General features: G+C 40.5%; 1 protein-coding gene across 5 annotated transcripts in view; it reads right to left on the bottom strand.

The window, feature by feature from the left end:
* Positions 1-3,325: 3,325 nt before the first annotated feature.
* SLK (STE20 like kinase) overlaps positions 3,326-20,937 on the bottom strand; it is a 49,464-nt gene continuing 31,852 nt past the window's right edge. Inside the window, exons 9-19 of one of the 5 annotated variants that reach the window (XM_062601866.1) lie at positions 18,641-20,044; positions 17,158-17,288; positions 16,784-16,907; positions 16,379-16,558; positions 14,290-14,382; positions 10,930-11,059; positions 10,565-10,689; positions 9,510-9,698; positions 8,254-8,379; positions 6,649-6,762; positions 3,326-6,055 (exon numbers count right to left, since the gene is read on the bottom strand). In XM_062601866.1, coding sequence (XP_062457850.1) covers positions 5,909-6,055; positions 6,649-6,762; positions 8,254-8,379; positions 9,510-9,698; positions 10,565-10,689; positions 10,930-11,059; positions 14,290-14,382; positions 16,379-16,558; positions 16,784-16,907; positions 17,158-17,288; positions 18,641-20,044 — 2,763 coding nt within the window. In that variant the 3' untranslated portion in view covers positions 3,326-5,908. Of the gene's footprint in view, positions 6,056-6,648; positions 6,763-8,253; positions 8,380-9,509; positions 9,699-10,564; positions 10,690-10,929; positions 11,060-13,109; positions 13,182-14,289; positions 14,383-16,378; positions 16,559-16,783; positions 16,908-17,157; positions 17,289-18,640; positions 20,045-20,937 lie in introns of those variants that run through there. The other 4 variants (XM_062601868.1, XM_062601867.1, XM_062601869.1 and 1 more) reach the window with 4 other exon arrangements.

Raw genomic sequence — 20,937 nt, 5'->3', positions numbered from 1 at the left:
GCTGTAAGGTACCACTGGGCAGAGGCTGGCATTTCAGTGCACCGTGCCCGGTTATCACGCGTGTGACACCACATCAGCACTACGGTGCTGCTGGGGCCGTATGTGCTGCACACACACACTGAGGTGCTACTTTAGTTCCAGGGATTGGTCAGAGCAGGGCAGTGGCTCATTCTTATAGCAAAACAAAAGCCCCTTGCTTTTTCAGTCCAGGTGTACTTTACTGATGTCAAGTGTTGGTGTTCCCTAAGCATAGGAGTGTTTAGAGCAAAGGCCTGTGTGAACCAGGCCAGCTCTCAGAGCACAGAGCTTGTTTGCCAATAAAGCCTGCATCCTTCTGGGTGATTTACACTCCCCCTGGCTCTGTGGAGACCTTGCCTTTTAGTTCTCATTTAAAAACACCACCAACAGCCCTGTGCTGTCATGTTTAAGCACAGCAGTGGTATGTCCATGCCTGAACTACTCAGGACAGCCGTGCTGGGCTTGCAGGCTGTGCTGTGCGACAGGGTTGGGCAGCTCACAGCCCTCTGGGGCCCCACAGGCACAACCTCTCCTTTGCTGCATCATCCAGCCTGGACCATTGCTGAGGGGGGCTCTGCTGCCAAACAGCAGCTCCTCACCTCTTCCCCTGTACCCAACTGGTCAGAGTGGCTGTCATGAGGGGAGGCCTCATGTTGAATTCTCACTGATAGGGCACAGCAGTCCTTTTAGGCATCCTTTTAGACTTGTGCTCAATCTGCACTCCTGCCCTGGGCTGTTCCAGACAGGCAGCCACACGCTGCACAACCTAAAGCACTTTTTACACTCAGCTGTTTTAAAAGACCCATTCACTCCGACATCACATGTATTTCATGCAGCTTTTCCATCAGCAAACCAGAGGCCAGCTCAGCAAACCGTGATTTTATTGTATTTACAGCAGAATTATTACAATATTCTACAGAAAGCCATGAAATCAAATTACTTTGAAAAACAAGACAAAAACTTAAACCAACCCAAAACCGTTGTATGGCTGCTACTGCAAGTTCACTTCCACAAGCTGTACGTACAGAGACCCCCAACCAGTTAAGTCATCCATCCCCTGATTTTTGGTTGCTTTCTGTAAGGCAAAATTAACTTGGGTTGCAGGTAACACAAAACATTCAACAAATGGCTGGGACAACACGAGGTGCGGATGCCTCAGTGTACACTTGATCACAGCAGACCCCCCTGCTTGCCTTTCCTATAGGAAATGGGTGTGAGAGTTCAACATTACAGATTTCACTCAGTGTCCCTTTCTAGTTTCCATTCTTTCCCCCATTTTAGGATTAATAATTTGTGAGGAAGAGGCTTTACCACCTACCTTGGGAACTGTAGAAGGGACTTTGAAAAACCAAAGCATCTTTGGGCTCAGCCCCTCCCTCCTGCTTTAGGTACAGTGGAAGCACATGAGCCCTTATGCATGAGCTTTCATGGTTTTGAGCACGTTCTGAAGAGGTTTGTCTCATTGCTCTGGCACCTAATGCCAAAAGGAGCTACAGAAATGAAGTATGAGGATGAGGCAAGATTGCGAAAGGGGATGGAGAACAACTGACAGCTCTGCAAGCAAGAGAGAAACACTGACAACCTTCTGTTGCCTTCTCCTCCCCTTTATCTGGTCTCTTTTGTATGACTGAGAACCAAGAGGGCATCCTTGCCTCTGACCTTGTTTTGCATGTGCTGTGAAGACAGCAGAAGTAGTCTGGGAATGGGAAATGTGCATGGACGTACCAACTGCAGGAAGTCTGAGACCCAGAAGTGCAGAATTTGGAGTTAAATGACCAGATTGTAAATGCTGACGTAAAAAGCACGGAGTTACCTATGCAGTGACCATCCTGCATGCTCCTCCCTGCTCTTTCCTCCAGTGACCACAGAGCCACTGCCCCCAAAACCTTGCCTCCCTTCCCCATGGCAGAGTAGCCAAAGGGCAATAGCTAAGTGGAGGCAACCAGCACTGAGCTTATTCACACAGTGAAGTCTGTTCCCTGGTTTTCAGCATGATGAGCGTTTCTGAGCCGCAATGAGCTGCAGCTACACAGCAGCTCTGAAAGTCAGACTAAATAAAGGTGGATTTAAGGGCCTGAATTAAAAGAGTGTTATTTTTCCTATACCAAAGTAACCTTGAAATACTTGCAAGGCAGATACTCTTTTGTGTGGAGAATCAAGCTTCCTATGTGATACTGCTGCCATGTAAGACATTGTGGTGTGATGATACATCACTGCATTGCTTGGTGCTGTTTTAGTTAAGGTGCTAAGTTTCCTATTTATTAAGAATACAAATTCAGTAGCATGGAGTTATAATAGAGAAAGTCCTCTGGGACAGAAGAATACTTCTGAAACCCTGCGACAGATCAGATAATGAATATGCATGGATGTAACTTTAAGAGGATATTAGCTTAAAACATTGTCAGAAAAAAAAAGGATGCTGCTCAGAATGAGTATCACTATTTTAAAAGCGATGTGAAAAATCACAGTGAGTGAGTGCCACTGGAAAGGACAGTGCGGGGCTGCCACCTCTGAACTGGAATTTGGGTGTCAATTCCAGTTTTCCTTCAGAAGGTGTTAATAAATCAGGAGCGATTTAATCAGTCACAACGACCTCAATGTCCTGTCTCTTCAATGCCATACACACTTCTCATGTGTTCAGCAGAGTGCTCACAAAAAGAAACACAATTGCTTTATGGGAATCAGAGAGGAACAAATGCTGGAATATTCCCCCCTCGCCAAAGTGAAGCAAAGCTCCCCTGGGACTCCTGAGCCACAGCCCGAATCCTCCTCACTGGTAACGCCACCCGAGACAGCCCCATCCTGGAGAGATGCCCAATTTATTCAAGATGCAGAACCTCCTAAACACAGGGGCAGCAAGAGCATGTGAGGTTCACCCAGCCAGAGATCTCCCTGGGCTGCCAGCACTGCTGCATAGGCAGAGGATCCTGCAAGCAGCTGGGTTCTACTAACGGATAGGATGTGAGCAGAAGCAGTGGCTCCCACCCTTCCGAGGCCCTATCCCAACAAAGTTGACTTTGCAGGTGCCAAAATCTGCTCAGAGCTCAGGAAGAACAAGTTGTGAGGGCTGAACCTGTCAGAGGCTGCTTTAAATACAGGACAACCGAAAAATGTATTGCACTGCAATTCACACATTCACTGCCTTTGTTGATTTTCCTGGGGGCAGCATTTATGATGTAGTAAAACACAAAGGTGAGCAAATACTGATTTGTCTTCTGAAGGGCATAGAGGGGAAATGAGATCTGCTGAACACTGAGTAACAAAGTGCATTGTTTTGTGAAGAAAACACACCTAACTACTGCGGAGATGGAGTTCCTAACATTTATTAAAGGGAGGTGACGTGATACAAAAGAGACTGGATTTTGTATCTCAGGAGATCTCTTCCAGGCCTGTGTGAGACTAAGTTAATTTGAACTGAAGTTTCTGACATTGATACAATATTGTACACCTGCTTCACGTTCTGCAATACTTAAACCCAATGTTATCAGTCTAAATGTCTAAGTACCCAGGCTAGTGCCTGTAATCCCCTAGAAAAACACCTTTTCACACTTATTATCAGGCCTCAGCACAGTTCACAGTGCTCCACACCTGCAGACCTGACCCAGCACCCACTACTGGTGCATTCAATCCCCCCTCTGTCACAGAACCTAAATACTTACAACTGACCATGAGACCAGGCTGGTGTGAAAAGGGTCTTCAAGTAAAACATTTATAAGATTTAGACCGAGGTAAACAGTTTGTCAATGGATATTAGCAAGTTATCACTGGAACTGCCAAAAGTGTAAGGAGAGGATTAACCTTTCCCGCCAAGGATTTAATGTGGATGAAGGTAGAGATAATCCAGGAGGTGAAATGTGCTTGCCCTGCCTGCTCCCCGAGTAGAGCACTGAGCCCACTTCATAGGGATCTGCCAACAAACTCTGTTAAAGATGAGGATTATTAAATGTCATTTTAGTAACAGTCAATTTATGGTGGTGGAGCTTAAAAAGGCCTTCAAGGACTCTTTTCACCCTCCTGAATGAACAACGTAAAGAGCTTTGCATTTAGCAATAGGTAACATTCTAGAGATATGGTATGTGGATTTACAACAGTACACAATACACAGTTACATAATAAAATGCCAGGAGTTAAGGCTAGCTATAAAGTAATTATGCTATCAAAAAGTTACAAAATTTAAATTAAAACATGCATTTTCCAAATTAGTTGTATTTTCCCGTGCTGTCAATTAAATATCTTCATTGAGGTGGTCAATGAAGACACTTCAACGTCCAAGGATTTCAGCATCCAAGGTTTCAGCCACATCTGACTGAAGTCCTGTGTTAACTTATGAGTTCATTCACATGCATCAATACTGTTCCCATGAAATGAACGCCATGTAAAGGTCACCAGTTGCACGTTTAACACAAGCCAGCAAAACAGAACGCATACGGTTGATACCCAAACAGCCTAGAAGTCAGGCCTCAAAGAACAGAAAGCAAGTACTACTTCACAAACCAAACGCCAGCATACCAAAGTACAGCTGGTAACACTGCCTTGATATGACTCAAACTCTAACCACCAAAAAGAGTGCAGTAAAAGTGACCCAATAGAGCTGTATTTCCCCTACATCGCAGATTTTTTCCACTGCAGATCAGTCAGGTAAATAACTTATTGTACATCTATGAAAAATAAAACCTGCCTATGTTAGTACGTGGCGACACGAAAGCAAAAACCCACCTTCATAATGTAGTTTGTCTATATATTTAACTTAAATCTGTCTATAAAATAAAACGACTAAAAAACCCCATCAAATCTAACACTTCTAACCAAATCAGACTTCGCCGTGGGGATTTATAAATATGACCACCCAGCTCCACTTGCCCAATGGAGTTTAAATGAAGAGGCTTTGGTAAGAACAGAAAAATGGCTCTACCCATTGCAGGTTCACTTAGAGAAACCACGTGCATGGTGCACACCGCTTCCTAAAAAATACATTCTACAGTGTTCGATTTGTAGAACTAACCCCCTGGAATAGCTAAGGAAAATAATAAACTGTGCATTTTTAAAGTTAGCATTTTTTTCACCTTTACATATTTTAGTGCAAAATATTTTAGGGTGAGGATTTACAACAAAAATGGCAGTAGCAGCAAGAAATCTTCTGTTCTGTACAGTAACAACAATGCGAAGGAGTTTTTGTTTCTTTAAATGATGAAATGCCACCCTGTTGCCAGGTTCAGCATATCAGTTTCAGGCACTGTATTAATTAAACTAGCACCCCATTTCATTATGGAACTAATGGACAAAATAAGTCATGGAGATCAGCTCAGTTTAATTCATGCCAGAGGTTTCTTTTCAAAGAGGTTGCAAAGGCGTTTGCTTTTACCAGTCAGGTTTAAACATAAGGGTTTCTTTCTCTCATTATTGGCATGTTCTGAGTAATTCGTTTCAGTCCTTGCTATGAAGACACTGCTCAGCATTATAGAGTTTTAAACCTCTCACGGCAGTTTCAGTTGTGGAATTCCCTCATGGAGAAATCAAACAATGAGAAACACAGTAGCAGAACTAATATTACACTGTTTAAATGTTCACATGAGAAACCGTTTCTTTTTGTGATCAGAAAGAGCATAATCAATGTTTTAGGCTTGAAGTCAAAACCGTCTATAACTTACTTTTTGAGACCAAGATAAAAACCCCAGTTACTCTTGAAACATCCGAAGGACACAACATTACCATCATACACCAACGCCTTTCTTCTTCCATTCAGAGAAGTAAAGAAAAGGATCCCGACACTGATTGTCTCCACTGAAAATAAAGAGCACGGGGTCCTTTGATGTACACTGCAGATCCAGTCGGGTTAGATGATGAGGATGGAGAATTCCAAGTATGAAATAACCTACAGTAGTTCCCAGAGTTAGGGGCCAGTGGAGTGAAGGCTGGGGATTGGGTAGAATTTGGAAATGCGGCTTTGTGTTGAAGGGTTAAGGCATTCCGATTCTCCAGTCATTTTAAAGAAAACTTCCTGTTCCTGCAGTTTCCTGGCAAATTCTTCTTCCAGCGTCTACAACCAAAATCGGATTGTCATGGGGTTAACTCAAGGAACACAAGCTTCTTGTGAAGCACAAGAAACCTATCAGTGGTGCCGTTCTGTCTGATAGAACACTGTGACTTCACACCCCATCGCAGTAAAATCACCAGGCAATTCAGAAATTGCAAGACAACCAAGGCATGGGAAGCTCAGGACAACATCTGCCCATAGGATACCCTCCGAACACTGTGAAAATCTCGTATTTCCCACTTGAACATTAAATATAACCCCCAAAGCCAACCTCCACCACCTGTTATCTAGCCTCAGTTTTTGCAGTAACCTACTGGCTCCTGAAATACATTCCTAAACCCAGATTTACCTCCAGCTAAGAAGTTTTATATGCAAATATGCACAGACAAGCCGCAGGAGGGAACAGCCAGGGGCTGCTAACACAGAAGCCTTTCCTGTTGCACTTGCCCTTTGTCAATTTTTGCATGTTTATTATTCAATGAACTGAAGCAGTTTGGGACAGCGGCTTGGTCTCCTCCTCTGCGCTACTTTCTGTATGGTCTATATTTGCTAGATCCAACTCTTGATTTTTCAGTTCACAAACTGTTCTGATTTACCTTTTTTCTTGGTCTCAATTTCTCTCTCCATTCCTTCAGTTCTTGGCTGTGTTCTTCATCCAGTTCTTTTAGCTTCTGCGTCTCATGCTCAACCAGTAGATGGCATTTTTCATTCTTGAGATGAGATAAAGATAATCCTTATGTAAAACTAATTCAGATTAGGCAACTCAACATTTGTACACTGACATATGTTGTCCTAATTCCTTTTAATTAGCTTATTTCCTGTAAATAGTGACGTGAATAATTACAAGATAAAAGTATGTTACGAGCCTGCATTATCCAAAGCTCATCTTTCCATTAGAACCAATTGAGATAAGAAATACTTGTAAGTCCAAATATACTCCTGAAATATCATTAAGGCGGCAGCCGACAGCACTACTCAAAACTGTGTTTCACTGCCAAAAATGCTTCTCAAGGTCATACAGCATTTCTGCTTTGATTCCTAAAGACAGTTTGTATAATGCATTAAAATCAATTACATTAAAAAGGAGGTAGGTTTTTGGAAGTATTTCAACTCTTGGTGCCAAGGAGCTCAGACTAACAAATGGGGCTTAGGAGAGAAATGAGCTTGCAAAAGTAGCCTCAGAATTGCCCTATGAGAAGGAAAAGGGCAATCAAACCCCACATTGGCTTCACACTCCTCTCAGTGAGGCACGCAGGCAGCTGCTGATCTTGTGAAGCCCAGTGAGAAACAAAAATCAAGTATTTGGCTACATCAAATACTTGCTTCTTAAGAGCAGCTGGCAGTCTCTAAACTCCATGTCCTTGTTTCTAGGGTGCCAGTCCCAACTGGGTCTGGATCCAGAGTGCAAAAATCACAGGAACAAAACTGACAAGCACATGGCCAGACTGGAATGTAGCCAGGGACCAGTTTTTCCTGGTGAAGCTCAGTGTAGCCCTAATCTGCTTGATTTTACTGGAGCTGAAACTCCCACAAGGCTCCCACAGTACTTGGGGATTTACTAGGTGTATTAGTGGCACAGTCAGGGACTGTGTTCGAGGAGGTAAGTGAACAGAATAGAACCAGCTTCATTGGTCGTTGGAAGATTTCCCTATGCAAAGGTTATCAGCAGATGATCATTTAATGCTTTAAAACTGTCCCTGAAACAGATAATGGAAAAGGAGACCTGGTCTCTGGTAAACAGCAGCAATTGTAATACAAGTTCTGCATTGCGAGAAGAGAATTCCTTCCAAGTACCTTCCAGAAGCTCAAGTACAAAGGGCAGCCTGCACTTGGTAAAAGCCTCCTCAGCCCAAGTACTGCCTCAAATGTCTTGTGGGCAATGCCTGGGGCTGCCTGCCTCTGTTCTGATGAATGACATCATCTCAGCAGAATCAGGTTAAAAGAAAAGCTGCCACAGAAAATAGCACTGGGAACTTCACAGATATTCTAGAAGTGATCATCTGCTTCTGGTTGATGCTGGTCTTGCATTTAAAACGATTCTTCATTAATTGCAAGTATTTGGATCTGGTTAAGTGGTTTGCTGCAGGCCTTTGAAAGCAAAGTTAAAACATGAAGGAAAAGACGTTTCTGCTTTGCCTTCATCTGTCATTAACCCAAATCTTCCCACTGAAGGTTCATTTATAGTATCATCTATTTCTAACCTGTAACTGATGCAGTTCTCTGATGTTGGCTTCACACTGCAGCTGAAGGTCCCGCATTTGGTTTTCGTGTTTCTGATGCTGAGCCAGTCTCTCATTCTTCTGCCTCTTTTCTTCTTGAACAGCAAACTAAAATGAATAATGAAAAGACAGTTTATACTGTGCCTCTAGATACAACAGCTTACACAAGTCAAAGAAAGGTATGTGACAGAATGAATACACACAGCATAAAAGAATAGTTTTAAAGGATTTAAACAGCAACTATACTTCCTTTAGTCTTTCTTTTTAAATTCTTACAAAGGGAATGTCCTCACAGTTTTGTTCATCATTCCATTTCTCATTGTTCCATGCCATCATCCCATACTTCCACTCTCATTTTTCCTTAAAACACAGCACATTTCACTTCCACGCTCCTGAAGTTATCTCCCTCTCAAGCTAAGTGACACAGCAGCATTGCTACAAGTCTCAGTTAAGGTTGGTGTTATGCACCCACTGGAGGCTGGTTCTTCCAGATTATTCATCCTTCCGGTGCTCACACTATGAAACAATGATGTGGGACTTTGGTGCATCAGTAGAAAGCAAACCGCTAAACCTCTTCACTACATTTCCTTCGAAAGAAGGAAACCCTGCAGTTTTAGCTCAAAAGCTCACACAAAAATCAAGTATTCTTAAAAGTATTTCACAGAATCACAGAACACTTGGGGTTGGAAAGCACCTGCAAAGATCAATCCCCCTGGCTCAGAGCAGGGTCAGCTGGAGTAGGTTGCATAGGACTGCGTCCAGCTGGCTCCAGAGGATCTCCACAACCTCTCTGGGCAACCCGTTCTAGCATCTGACCACCCTCACACTAAAAAAAGAGAGTGTTCACTTATGTTTAAGCTGGATTCTCTGTATTTCTTACTCCCTCTGATGGGTACTTATACATATGGGTGACAGCCCCGAGCCTTCCTGCCTCCCAGCTGCAGGTATTGCGTCTCCTCCTGTAACAAGACCCAGCGTCCCGCAGTCATCTTCAAGGCTCTTTGTGGGACTTGCTCCAGTAAACCCATGTCTGTCTTGTTCTGGGAAGCTCAGAACTGGACACAGTGCTCCAGAGGAGCCTCACCAGTGCCAGGGGAAAGACAATATCCTCCGACCTTCTCCAGTGCATCAACCCTGTTTTGTACAGTCAGTGAACCTGCTGAGAGTGCACTCCATCCCATCCTCACATTTACATTGCTTTAAGCATTTACACTATTAAAACTGTTTTTATTAATAACCTGCTTAATCTTCTCACGGTCTTGGTCTGGAGAGGCCAGTGAATTGATTCTTAAACTCTTCTTAAACATTGCCATTCGAGTCTTTGCTTCACTCCTCTGGATTTTAGGCAGTCTGGCTCTTTCCTGAGTGTGCTTGTTCTTTAACTCCTCGATCAGGCGCTGATTATATCTCTGCATTTGTTCTGTTTCCTAAAATGTTAACAACATGGAAAAGTTACAGAGGAACTACTACGTTAAAATGTTTGCACCTCATTTCATCAATAAGCATGCTGTTTGAGTCAGCTTCTTTCAAGAGAAACCAGTCCTGGCCCTAGTGATATCAACAGGGAGGAAGCGACCTTATTCCAGAAAGCTCTGGATCATGCCCAGCCCAGATGAAGTTCTCTAAGATTCTAATGAAAATGAACACATTTATATTTCATCAGTGGTTGTTCAACTCCTGAACTGCATTTTTTAAAGCCTGGTTCAAAGGGAGAACCTGTGTGGAACTGAACTTCCACAACCGCAGTTGTGAAGGGCTGGTTTGTTGCAAAAGCAACACCCAACCACACAAAAACAAGCCTCCAGCGGAGGCTGCTCATGTTCCAGTCACCAAGGAGATCCCATAACAACTCTCCACTGGCTTTATGATTTCAAACACTGAACTGTTCTGGTTAGCATATTCTATGAGAAACAAAAATGCCACGGGGGAGACAAGTCTTGTCTTCTGGGCTTTTATAGGATTTAGCCATAGGACAGTTATCAGCTACTTCCCAAAAGCTAATTGGGTTCATTCTGCTCACTTAATCCCAGAATTATGTACTAATGAGTAGATTTGTTTAAACACAAGTGTATAAGCAGAATTTGCTATTTTTAAATGCAGAAAGGTTGATGTTGTTTTTGGCTTAGGTTTTTGAGAATCAAAAGGGAAACATATGACCACCTATAGAGCTTTAAAATAACTATGTGGGTCTTTCCTGTGCAAGCAAACAGCTACCAGTGGAGATCATAAGACTACTTCATGTAAAACCTCTCTATGACAACACACAAAAGAAAGAGTCAAAGTCAACACTCACTTTTTCATGCCTCTTAAGCAGCTGGTGTCTCTGCATGAAGTACTGATCTTTCAGCTGCTGTTTGAGGAGCTGGTGTTTCTCTTGTAGATGTCGCTCTTCCAGCTCCCAGATGGCAGCTTCACGAGCTGGAAAAAAAGAGGGAGGCTGGTTCAGAAAGTACCACGTAATACTTTCTAATCTAACTGCCAGTGTGTTTAGAACTGCCCTAGGTGGGCATTTTGAGAACAATCCCTTAGCAAATTTTTTTATGACAGTTCTGGATTAGTCATGAGGGTCTCTGATTTCATGAGTTTAAGATAGACCATTGTTTTATTGAAATACAACACAAATGTCTGGTTTTAAAGAGAGATTCTGATGCCAGATACCTCTCATGAGCTGCTGCTTGTTGTTGAGGCAATCCCGTTCAATAGTGGCTAGTTCTGTCTTCTGCTGTTGAATGATTTTCTTCAGAGATGCATCCAGCTCTTGTTGCTGCTTCTGCACAAATTCCTGCTCCTGGTAAAAACCAACACATATAAATTACATTGTGCTATTCTAACCCATGACATTTTAATGAAACTCCCAGCTCTCTCAGCATTAGCAATATATGAAAAGCAAATACATCTATGAAAATTTGAGCTAACACGCCTCAGCTACGAATTATGCATCTCCTGTATTTTCTACATGGAGAGTAGGTAAGAGTGTACTTAATGTTTAAATAATACCTTCAGAAATAAGAACAAAGGCAACGAACTAGCCAGCAATCTGCAATTCATCCCATCTCTTGTCCCTCCTCAAAACAAGCTGCAGGTTCAAAGCTAGTGAAGTACTCAGTATAAAGTTATTATCATATCAAGGGTTACTTATTAATGCATATAAGAAAATGTAAGTCATTAGGTAATTTTGCTTTGGATAGTTAGTTAAAGCCTATTTATTTATACAGTTGGGTTTCAGATTTGTATCTCTTGTCATGAATGCAAAGATATTGAGGTTGGGAGTGCTGCAAGACTGCTATGAAGACACCCAACAGCTTTTGCAGGAACTGCATCTGCAGAACTTGCAAGCTTATCACAACAGAGCTGAGGGGGCTCCTCTCACAAAGCAATCTGCCATCTGTCCCCATATTACCTGCACATTCCCCTTAGGTGTACCACCCTGTTGCATCCCACCATGAAAAGCAGGCAGTACTAAGACTCCCCCCCTCCCATGCCCCAAGACCTGTTGTCTTTCTTCTCTGCAACTTCAAATAACAAAACAAGTATCTCCAAGCATGCAGGCATGCACACGCACACTCTTTGAGTATCAGAAATTAAAGCAGATGTTTCTACCATGATATAATGATCAAAAGAAAGGATGATGGCAGTGTCTTATCAGAGCCAAGGTGGGCAGCTGAGGCATTTGCTGTTATACATAACAAAGCAATGTTAAATGATGTTCAATTGGAAGGGAGAGATGGGATGAGGCAGGAAGACAGCACTACAGATGATGAGAGGAATTGTCTGATTTTTTTACTGAACCTACGCTTCCGGCTAGAAGAAATGTCAGCAACATATGGAATTAAATGTTCATTAAATGAACTTCTAATTATGACCAGGATAATCCTGGTTTTCATCTTCACAGACAGTTATTAATAGATGAGGCTTTCATCTCGCCTGGTGGAGAGCAGTTCCAATTAGCCAGGTAACACAAAACTAGAGGAGGAGTAAGTTGACAGTGACAGACCTAAGGGTACAAAAAAGAACCAGAAGGCCATGTCTGTAAATGAAGTCAGACATACCTAAGCAAATATAGGGATTGACAAAAAAAAAGTGTTCTGTTTCCCTTTCTAGATGAAAAGGATAAGAAAACTACAAGCTTATTATTCTGAGGGTGCAGACCCATAATTAACAGTGTTTGATTTGCCAGGAATTTTTTAATTTGGAGGGAGAGGGGAGAAAGCTGTTCTAATGCAGTCACGATCAAAAAGCAATTGAGTCTGAGCTTTACTCAATCACTTAAATATCACCACTGCTCTCTCTACAGTGTAAATCTTACGTTTTAGATTTGCTACCACTAGAAAATAAACCAGGCAATCTCAGAGCGCACTCTGGCCTTTCCACTTCTCACATCTACTCAAATATCACATACAATAAAAGTCACAGACTTGACTAAAGAACATGTTGAATGGTTAAAGGCAGACAGTGCAAGGTATTCTGCCCTTTTAAAATTACCACTTGGTTCTGCCCAATAAGTACCTTAAAAACCCCTCAGATATCATTAAAATACATGGTTTCACTGCACACACAGCACAGAAGTCACACATTGTTTGTCACATGTGCTGAACAACTAATAAGCACCAGAGAACAGTATTATATAGCATGTGTGAAACTTCAGTGTCTTGCCCAGAGTGAACAACTGCTGTAATTTTGATCTTTTTACTATGAATAGTGCATAGTTACATGAATTTTTTGCTAACTGCTTTAGGGACAGCGATGACATTGATCAGCACATGAGAGCAGAAGAAGAGAAAACACATCTGCAAAATGAGAGCAATAAAACTTTGGTTGCTTTGCATTTTAAGACTTACATCCTGCATTTGCGCGTTGAAAAGTGTACATGAAGACAACTGAAAAGACTGAATCATAACCTGAGCAACGCCCTGTGGGACACAATGTACTTCCTATGTCAGAATATAACGTAATACATTTCTGCTCTTAAAAAAAACAAAAGGAGAAACGAGATCTGCTGTATGTTAGCAATACACATTTAAACTGTCAAGGCTCATCACACTAAAGTAGTTACTGACAGAAGTTCCATATAGTTGAAAATTAAACATCTGCACCTTGTCTTGCACTTAATGTTCCAAGTAAGGATTTTTCACCTTTAGAATTGCCTTTTACACCTCCCACTTCAAAAACTGAAACCAGCAGAAAAAACAATCTAAGTCACTACAAGCACTATGAGGTTTTTAATTGTTTCCTTAAAAAGTTCAGACACATATCCCTGCCATGGGGGGAGCGCCGCAGCTCAGTTACATTCTGTCCGGGGAAATCCCCTCATGAATTAAACACTCAATTGACTGAAGTTGCTATTATTTTCTATCAGGTCACTTACATAAATGTCTTTAAATAACTCATCCAAACATGCTTTGTCACGGTGCAAACTCACTCGGTACAAGCTGTGGCCAGCACAAAGCCAGTATTTTTTAAAACACTAGGCCTCCTTCCTAGCTGGGTCATCTAAAAGCAGCAAGTCTGAAGGTGTGAAATTATACATGATGTCTTGTAAAGTTTCCATACACCTACACTTTGACATTTAAATAACTCCATTTTACCTAATCTGTTCTGCTTCCATGAACAGGATGCCTCATGTTTACACATTATATACCTTTTCCTCTCCCACACCTATACTGCTCGAAACTTACTTCTGACTGTAACCTTTATACTTGGATGGACCTATGGGGTACTTACCACTCGTAAAAGCACTGGAAATAAACCTGCTGTGAAAAAACACTGTTTTTTTTTTTTTCAGTACAGAATATGAAATATTACGCTTAACAGAACAAACCTGGAAATTGCTGGGCCTACATTTCTACACAGTATACTGAATGGGACGTGACATGGGAGTACTTGAAGAAAGAGAGCAGTACGTAGGGTTAGTTTGAGTTAAGTTCCATATTCACTCAACAACAAGAAGAAGTGAAATCATCAAGCTGTGTGCATACTGCTGCCTTTTGTATTTTAGTAGCTTGAAGCTGCCGTTGTTACCTGAGCATGCTGGCTTTGTGCAAGCTCCTCTTTCTTGCGTTTCATGAGCTCTTTTCTCAGCTCTTTTGGTGCTTTCTCCACTTCACATAAAACCTACAGTGTATATAAGCATGCAGAAGGTGGCGAAAAGGACACACTTTCTCCACAGCAAGCATTACCGTGAATATAGCACATGCAGATCAAGCACTAGAGTTACTGGGAAGCGTGCATTACTTCAGTAGCAGGGATGTTAGTAGTGAAAAGAGTTTACTGAAAAGAGAAGGAACAAGACATGCTTTATGTGTGCTAGCAGTGCAGAAAGGAGGTATATGCCAGCCTCTTTTTGCATGCAAATGCTGCCCAGTGCTCTCAGAAATGGCAATCTCTTGCTTGTAGTTTCATGCAGCAGCTAGAACAGTCAATAGTTAAGAAAACCACCACTTGCAAATGTGGTTATTTTCTTGAAGCACTATATCAAAAGGATTAGAGAGTATGTTTACCTCCTGGTAAAGCTGTGAAAATGGTTGGAAGTTTAAAACAACTTCCGCTGAATACCAGCTATTGCTGACACTCTCTCTAACGTGAATTTATAAGATGCCATTAGTAGCAAATCCAACCATAAATGACATCTACACAGATTGTGTCTTTAAAATAATCATACAAGCAAATAAAATATTAATTGGTTGTGCTTGGTTCTGAAGAATTTAAAAGCAGAAACCACCACTAACTAAGGATACTTGCAAGAAACTTCCCACAACACGTGTGCTGCAACGGAACGTGTTTCAGTTCAAGGGGAATTAGACTAGATTAGTAGAAAGATTCTAAGTATAACCTGTCTGCACCAACTGACTATTAATCTGTTAATTTGCTGATGTGCTTTATTTATTTTTAAGAATTATAAACATGTAACATTGCACACTCCAGTATAGCATGGGGAGTTTTAGAGCAGCAGCTGCATTTTGACTTCGAACTGTAAATCGCCTCCTTAAGCTTGAAATACAAAACTACGCCCCTAAAAACAAATGCCTGTTTGTTTAATAGTGGAAGCATCATCAGAAAAGAGAGTCCAAACCACCACATGCTATTCCTGTTTCCATGAAAGAACTGCTTGTAGCTCAGAGCAATATGTAAAATTCTTCCCGCTTTCCCATGTAGGACCCAATCACCAGTAAATAGAGAGAGACTCAAAAATGCAAGAGGTATCAAAAAAGAAGAAAAATTGTTATTTACATGTGAGCATATGGTTCAAACTGAATACAACTTGTATTATTTCATGTGCTTTTGTACTACAGGATCATTCTATGCAGAAGCATGGAAATCTGAGTCTAAGTAACTACTAGAGCAAACGCTAGAGCCATTTACATACAAACAAGCATTACACAATTGATCTGAAAATGAAATAAAACAGCTTTTAAGATGCAAAATCCATACGGAAACACATCACCTTCTCTTAGTCTAATGCAAGCAAATTAATAGCATAAGGTGTCATTGTCAAATGGCATTCATTTTGCCTCAACTGTATGACACACATTAAATTAACTATAAAAGATGTTAGGTTATCCAGACTTTTCCCTCCTGGCTTTCCTTTTTAAAGGAAAATAAATCCATATAACTGCTGCCACTTCACTTACAGACATTCTAAACAACAACAGCACACATTCAACAGAAGCCTAACAAATTAACAAAAAGTATCTGAATTTAAGTGGCTCTCAGTAGTAACCAAAATCATATTCTTTTATTCTAAACTGTAATTTGGTAAGTATTTCCTAAGGAGCTAAGGCTGGATTTGTTACAGTAAAAATCTCAAATATTTTTCACAATCTTTAAGAAAATAATTATCTTGATTTGAGGGAAAATAATTAATTTTTCACAGCAGTGAAAAAGTTTTCCAACTCGGTGGCATTCCCTACATTAAGTCAATACCTAAATCTTCCCCATTAGCTGTTTGTATTTCACTTTAGGCAGTAAGACAAAAGAAATAATACCGGCTGCTAATAACCCTTCCACAACTCAGTACAGCACAAGGCTGACAAGGCTTCTAGGAGACCTAATCTCAGCGGTTGTTATACCCATACTCTTTATTTTCTATATTATCACCATTGTCTCTTACCTCTTTTTTTTTATTCTTCAACATATTCTGGAATTTGGACAATTCCTTCTCCTGCTCTGCTTTGATGCGTTTTGCTTCATCTCGTAAGCGGTTTGTGTGTTCCTGCTCCAGGCGCTCTATTGTCTGTTTCTGCTGCTTTTCCAGATTCTCTATTTCCTGATCATATTGTCGCTTTTTATTCTGTAAAAACAATTTGGCATCTTTTTTTACAAAACTAAATTCCATTCAGTGAAGTGCTGTCCACAGGATGGCCATGAGCAACTGCCTGGGCAGGTGAGTTCCAGCACGCAAGCCGGGCACCCCACAATGAAGCCTAAGCTATAGCCATCATAAAAGGAAACACCCCACTGCTGCCTACTCCATCAAGATGTCATATTTTAAGGGCACCAATATCCAGAAACTCACTGTCATTTCCTGTTCAAAACGCCTGTACATCTGTTCTCGCTGTTGCAAAAGCTTATTACTGAGCTGCTGTTGGGCTCTCTGCTCCTCTTTCTGAAGAAGCCTCAGCTCTCTTAGCTCTTGACGCCTAATAATGAAATAAAAACAATAGTGGAAAACTACAGAAGATGAAAAAATCATTTACAACTTAGGTCCAATAAAACTAGTTTTGAATTGATGGTTTTATTAAGAAACATCTCACATTCCTTTTTACTAACAAAATAATTGAAATTAATACCCAAATATTACATAAATAAGATCATTAGTCCCCTACTTTTATTTAAACAGGAAAAAAAGAAAGCCAACCTTTTGTACATTGTACTTTTAAAAACACTTACCGTAAAAATCGCATTTCTTCACTTTTGGAGTCATTTTCAGTAACTATTTTTGATGTGGTTACACTCACTTCTACTCCATCAACAACAAACTTCCGAGTTTTCTTTAAAGTTTTCTTCTGTCTTCTAGTTTCCTGAATAAAGCATTGCTAAGTTATTCTGGACTTATTTAAGTTATATACTTTCCCCTATTTGTTAATATTCAATTACTTCAAATATTTCTGTGAAGGTCCATTGTAGGGCAATCAGGATTTTTTGCTTCTCAGGTACCCCACTAACCAAGAGAACTTGAAAAATTCTAATATACTGAGACTTTCTGTAGTCAGCAAAGGAAAACTGTAATTATTGATCATCCAAATTAGCAGAAGAAAAAAATAACCTAGGTAAACCCTGAACATGCAGTTTTATGTTCAAGAGCTGAAGGCAGCTGCAATTAGTTTGCTTTTGATCATAATTTCCCCAGACACCAAAAAACATATTTAATCCGAAAAGCAGTACTGAAACAGAATAGCAATTTACTCACCTACCTATTTCTGCTTGGAAATAAATTAAAACAGCAAGTTCAGTTTTTTACTTCTTATATATTAATAAAAAAATCATGTGATGCTCTTACTGACAGAACTGGCCAAATCTCCCTTCTCAGAGCTGCTTTGTTTCACTGTGAGGGAAGAGAGACCCCAGCTGAAACTGCATCTCTACTACATTAAGGCTACTGCAAACACCCTGAAGTCATGCTCAGCACTGCTATACCAAGTTAGCATTTTTCTTTGGGTTTTTTTTGTCTGTTTGCTTGTTTTGAGTTGGGTTTTGTTTTCTTCAAACTCAAGGTTACACAGTTAATATTCTATACTGGCTGTAATCATATTAGTATAAAGATATAAATAAAGTTCATAACATGAAAGGTGCTCCCTCTGAATAAGCTCATTCATACTGACATAGTGGTATTGATGTAGTACAACCACAGGAGTACTGTGTTTGGAATAAACAAACCTGAAAGACTGTTTGCCTTAGATCTTTTAAATCTAAACAGAGAGACAGAAGAAGGAAGTGACAGGAATTCAGTGTAAGATGAGATGTTATCAGAGATTTGTCCAGTTAAAAACAGATTCCGTGCAAAAGTAAGGCACTGAACTAATCATCTTGAATACCAGCTCTGAACTAGAGCCATTCATAAATCTTCACCTTTAACAGTTAAACCTCCTGTTATTCATTAGTCCACATTTTTAAACTACAATTATGCATTAAAATAAGAAAATCCTTAGCAGCTCTGTAGCTTCTAGCTTTGCTGCATAACTGCACACAATCCAGACATGGTTAGAGTGCACCATTTAGAATACTTCGGTTTCTATAAAGTTTTGCATTTATTTGTCACACTAGTTTCTTGCTCAGTAATTGTGTTTGTTGCAAAGGTCAAACTTGGAGACAATTTTAGGGTCACAATCACATAGAATTTTATGTTAAAAATTATATGATTGATTGCACTTACCTGTAAAGATATTGATCCTGTCTCTTTGTTTTTACTAAGGAAACTAGAAATTGACAAGTTCAAATCAATGCTGCTGTTATCAGCCGTAGAACCAGTGCCGGAATCTGCATCATTTTCCTTCATATTCTCTGATTCTAGCTGTTGTAACGTTTCCGTACTGTCTTGATTATCTGTTTTGACCTTCTCTTTTTCTTCAGTGCTAATACTAATACTGGGGACTGGAGTGACTTCAGAATCATCAGCTTGTTCATTGACAGTATCTTGAAGCTTATTCTTCACTATTTCATCAGAAGTAACTTCCGAATGCTCTTTGTCTATCTGAATATTGTTTTGCTGGATATTCTCAGGTCTGCTCTCTTCCGAATTCTGGTTCATATCAGTCAGTTTATCCTCCATTTTAGCAGACGTATCCTCAGGCTTGCTCTGTATTGCGCTGTGGTCTACATCGTCTTCCCCTGAGTCTTTGATCTCCATGCTGTTTATATTACTAATATTCTCATTTTCACTTTCTGACAGTTTCTTGTCGACTTTGATCACTTTATCTTGGCTTTCTGATACAGTTTCTTCAGAGCTGATTATCTCATGGACCTGCTTAGCCTGACTTTCCACTGGCTTATCCTCCGGCTCAGGTATTTTATCCCCATCACTGATCTGTATTTCAGCAACACCACCTATCTCCTTAATGTTGTCAATTCCATGCTTTATTAGTTCCTTTTCTTCATCAGCCACTTCATCTGCAGCATTAGGTAGAGTTTCTGTAGTGGTGTCTCTTACAGCCTCTTTATAAGCTTCACCTTTATCTTCCTTTTGCTCTGTAGCATTTTCTGCAGGGACCTTTTCTTCCTTACTTTCAGAGAGATCTGTTCTGTTCTCTTTCTCTTCTTTTTCACCAGTTTCATCAGAAATGGCTTCTTCATTTTCTATGTTATTTTCAGTTGCAGGTATTTTTAGCTTATTATCTTCTGTTTGTTCATTTACCATGTCATTTTCCTTCTCTTTTTTTAGGTGGGGTTCATCCTTTATTTCTGATTTTGTTACTACATCAAGTTGTTCTCCTCCTTTCTGGGGCTCTGTATCTTCATGTAGTTTTTCCAGGCTTTCTGTACTCTTTTCAGCTAGCACTATTTTGCCTTGCTCACCCTCACCAGTTGGTACAGATCCATTCTGCACTTTCCTATCACCAACAGTAGTATCATGTATGTTATCGGCCATTTTCCTAATGTCCTCAGGTTCATCTTCAGTTGTTTTGCCATCTGGAAATACCATGCTGGCTTTGTCCTCAATTGCATTACTTTCTGTTTTCTCAGAAAGAGATTCCAGAACAGAGGCATTCTGTGAAAGTTTATCCTCTTCAGAGCTGGCAATACTAAGGTCAGAGGAGGCACGCTTCTCTGCAGGTAACTGCTAAAAAATTGAAGCAAAAAGAATATTTAATGATTTTCTAACATAATTAAAGCACAGTTCTATTGAAGAATAGCTGAATAGAGATACTGTATTTACAGGCAGAGTTATAGGAATTTCATAATCTCAGAGCACTTCACTTGGTATTACCACAGAACAAGAGCACGCACTGCAGAGAGGCTCCGATCAGAACAACTGCACAAGAACAATCCTCCATCTCTCATAATTTATTAAAATATACTGGATTGAAGGGAAGGGACCATGGCCAGCCATGTGTCTCACTCTTAACAGGATCTTCAAGAGCCTTTTTCCAATCACGCTATCACGCTGCTTATTTTTACCTGGTTCAGTTCCCCTATAGTCCCAGCCACAATTGGATTTGAAAGTCACGTGTCTGTGCCAGTTTGACTAGGAAGAAGCTGTGTGTGTAGCTTTATTTAGTGCAGCACTGATGAAATGCAAGATTAAAGACCTTCCTCTGCCTCATCAAAAAAGAGTATCTTTCCTTGTGCTCTTTGTTAAGAATGCCTGAAATTTTATCTGTTTTTTAATCACTGTGAAACTCCATTGAAACAGTGAAAACCTCCAGAAGATCTGATTAAGTGGCAATACGAAACTAGAATAGAAACAGTTACATCACTGTAGAAATTGCTGCTTCTGGAACACAAGTGAATGTTATCAGATTGCACACAGATCTACAAAAGAATATACTAATAAAGTACCATTTTAACCATAATTGCCCTTTCACTCTTCAAAGTGATTGCAGTATCTCTCTGTCTATATTTACTGTTAAAACCCTGTAATTTGCAGATCAGCCTTCTGACTTGCCATTGGGAACATACTGGGTTAGCTATTGTAACAAGCATGAGTTTCATTGTGCCTTTCCTACTTTAGGG

Source organism: Pezoporus occidentalis, unplaced genomic scaffold, assembly GCF_034315485.1.
Source record: "Pezoporus occidentalis ecotype Australia unplaced genomic scaffold, CSIRO_AGI_Poc_V1 ctg73, whole genome shotgun sequence".
NCBI classification, from domain to species: Eukaryota; Metazoa; Chordata; class Aves; order Psittaciformes; family Psittacidae; genus Pezoporus; species Pezoporus occidentalis.
This window is presented reverse-complemented; position numbering and strand designations above follow the sequence as displayed.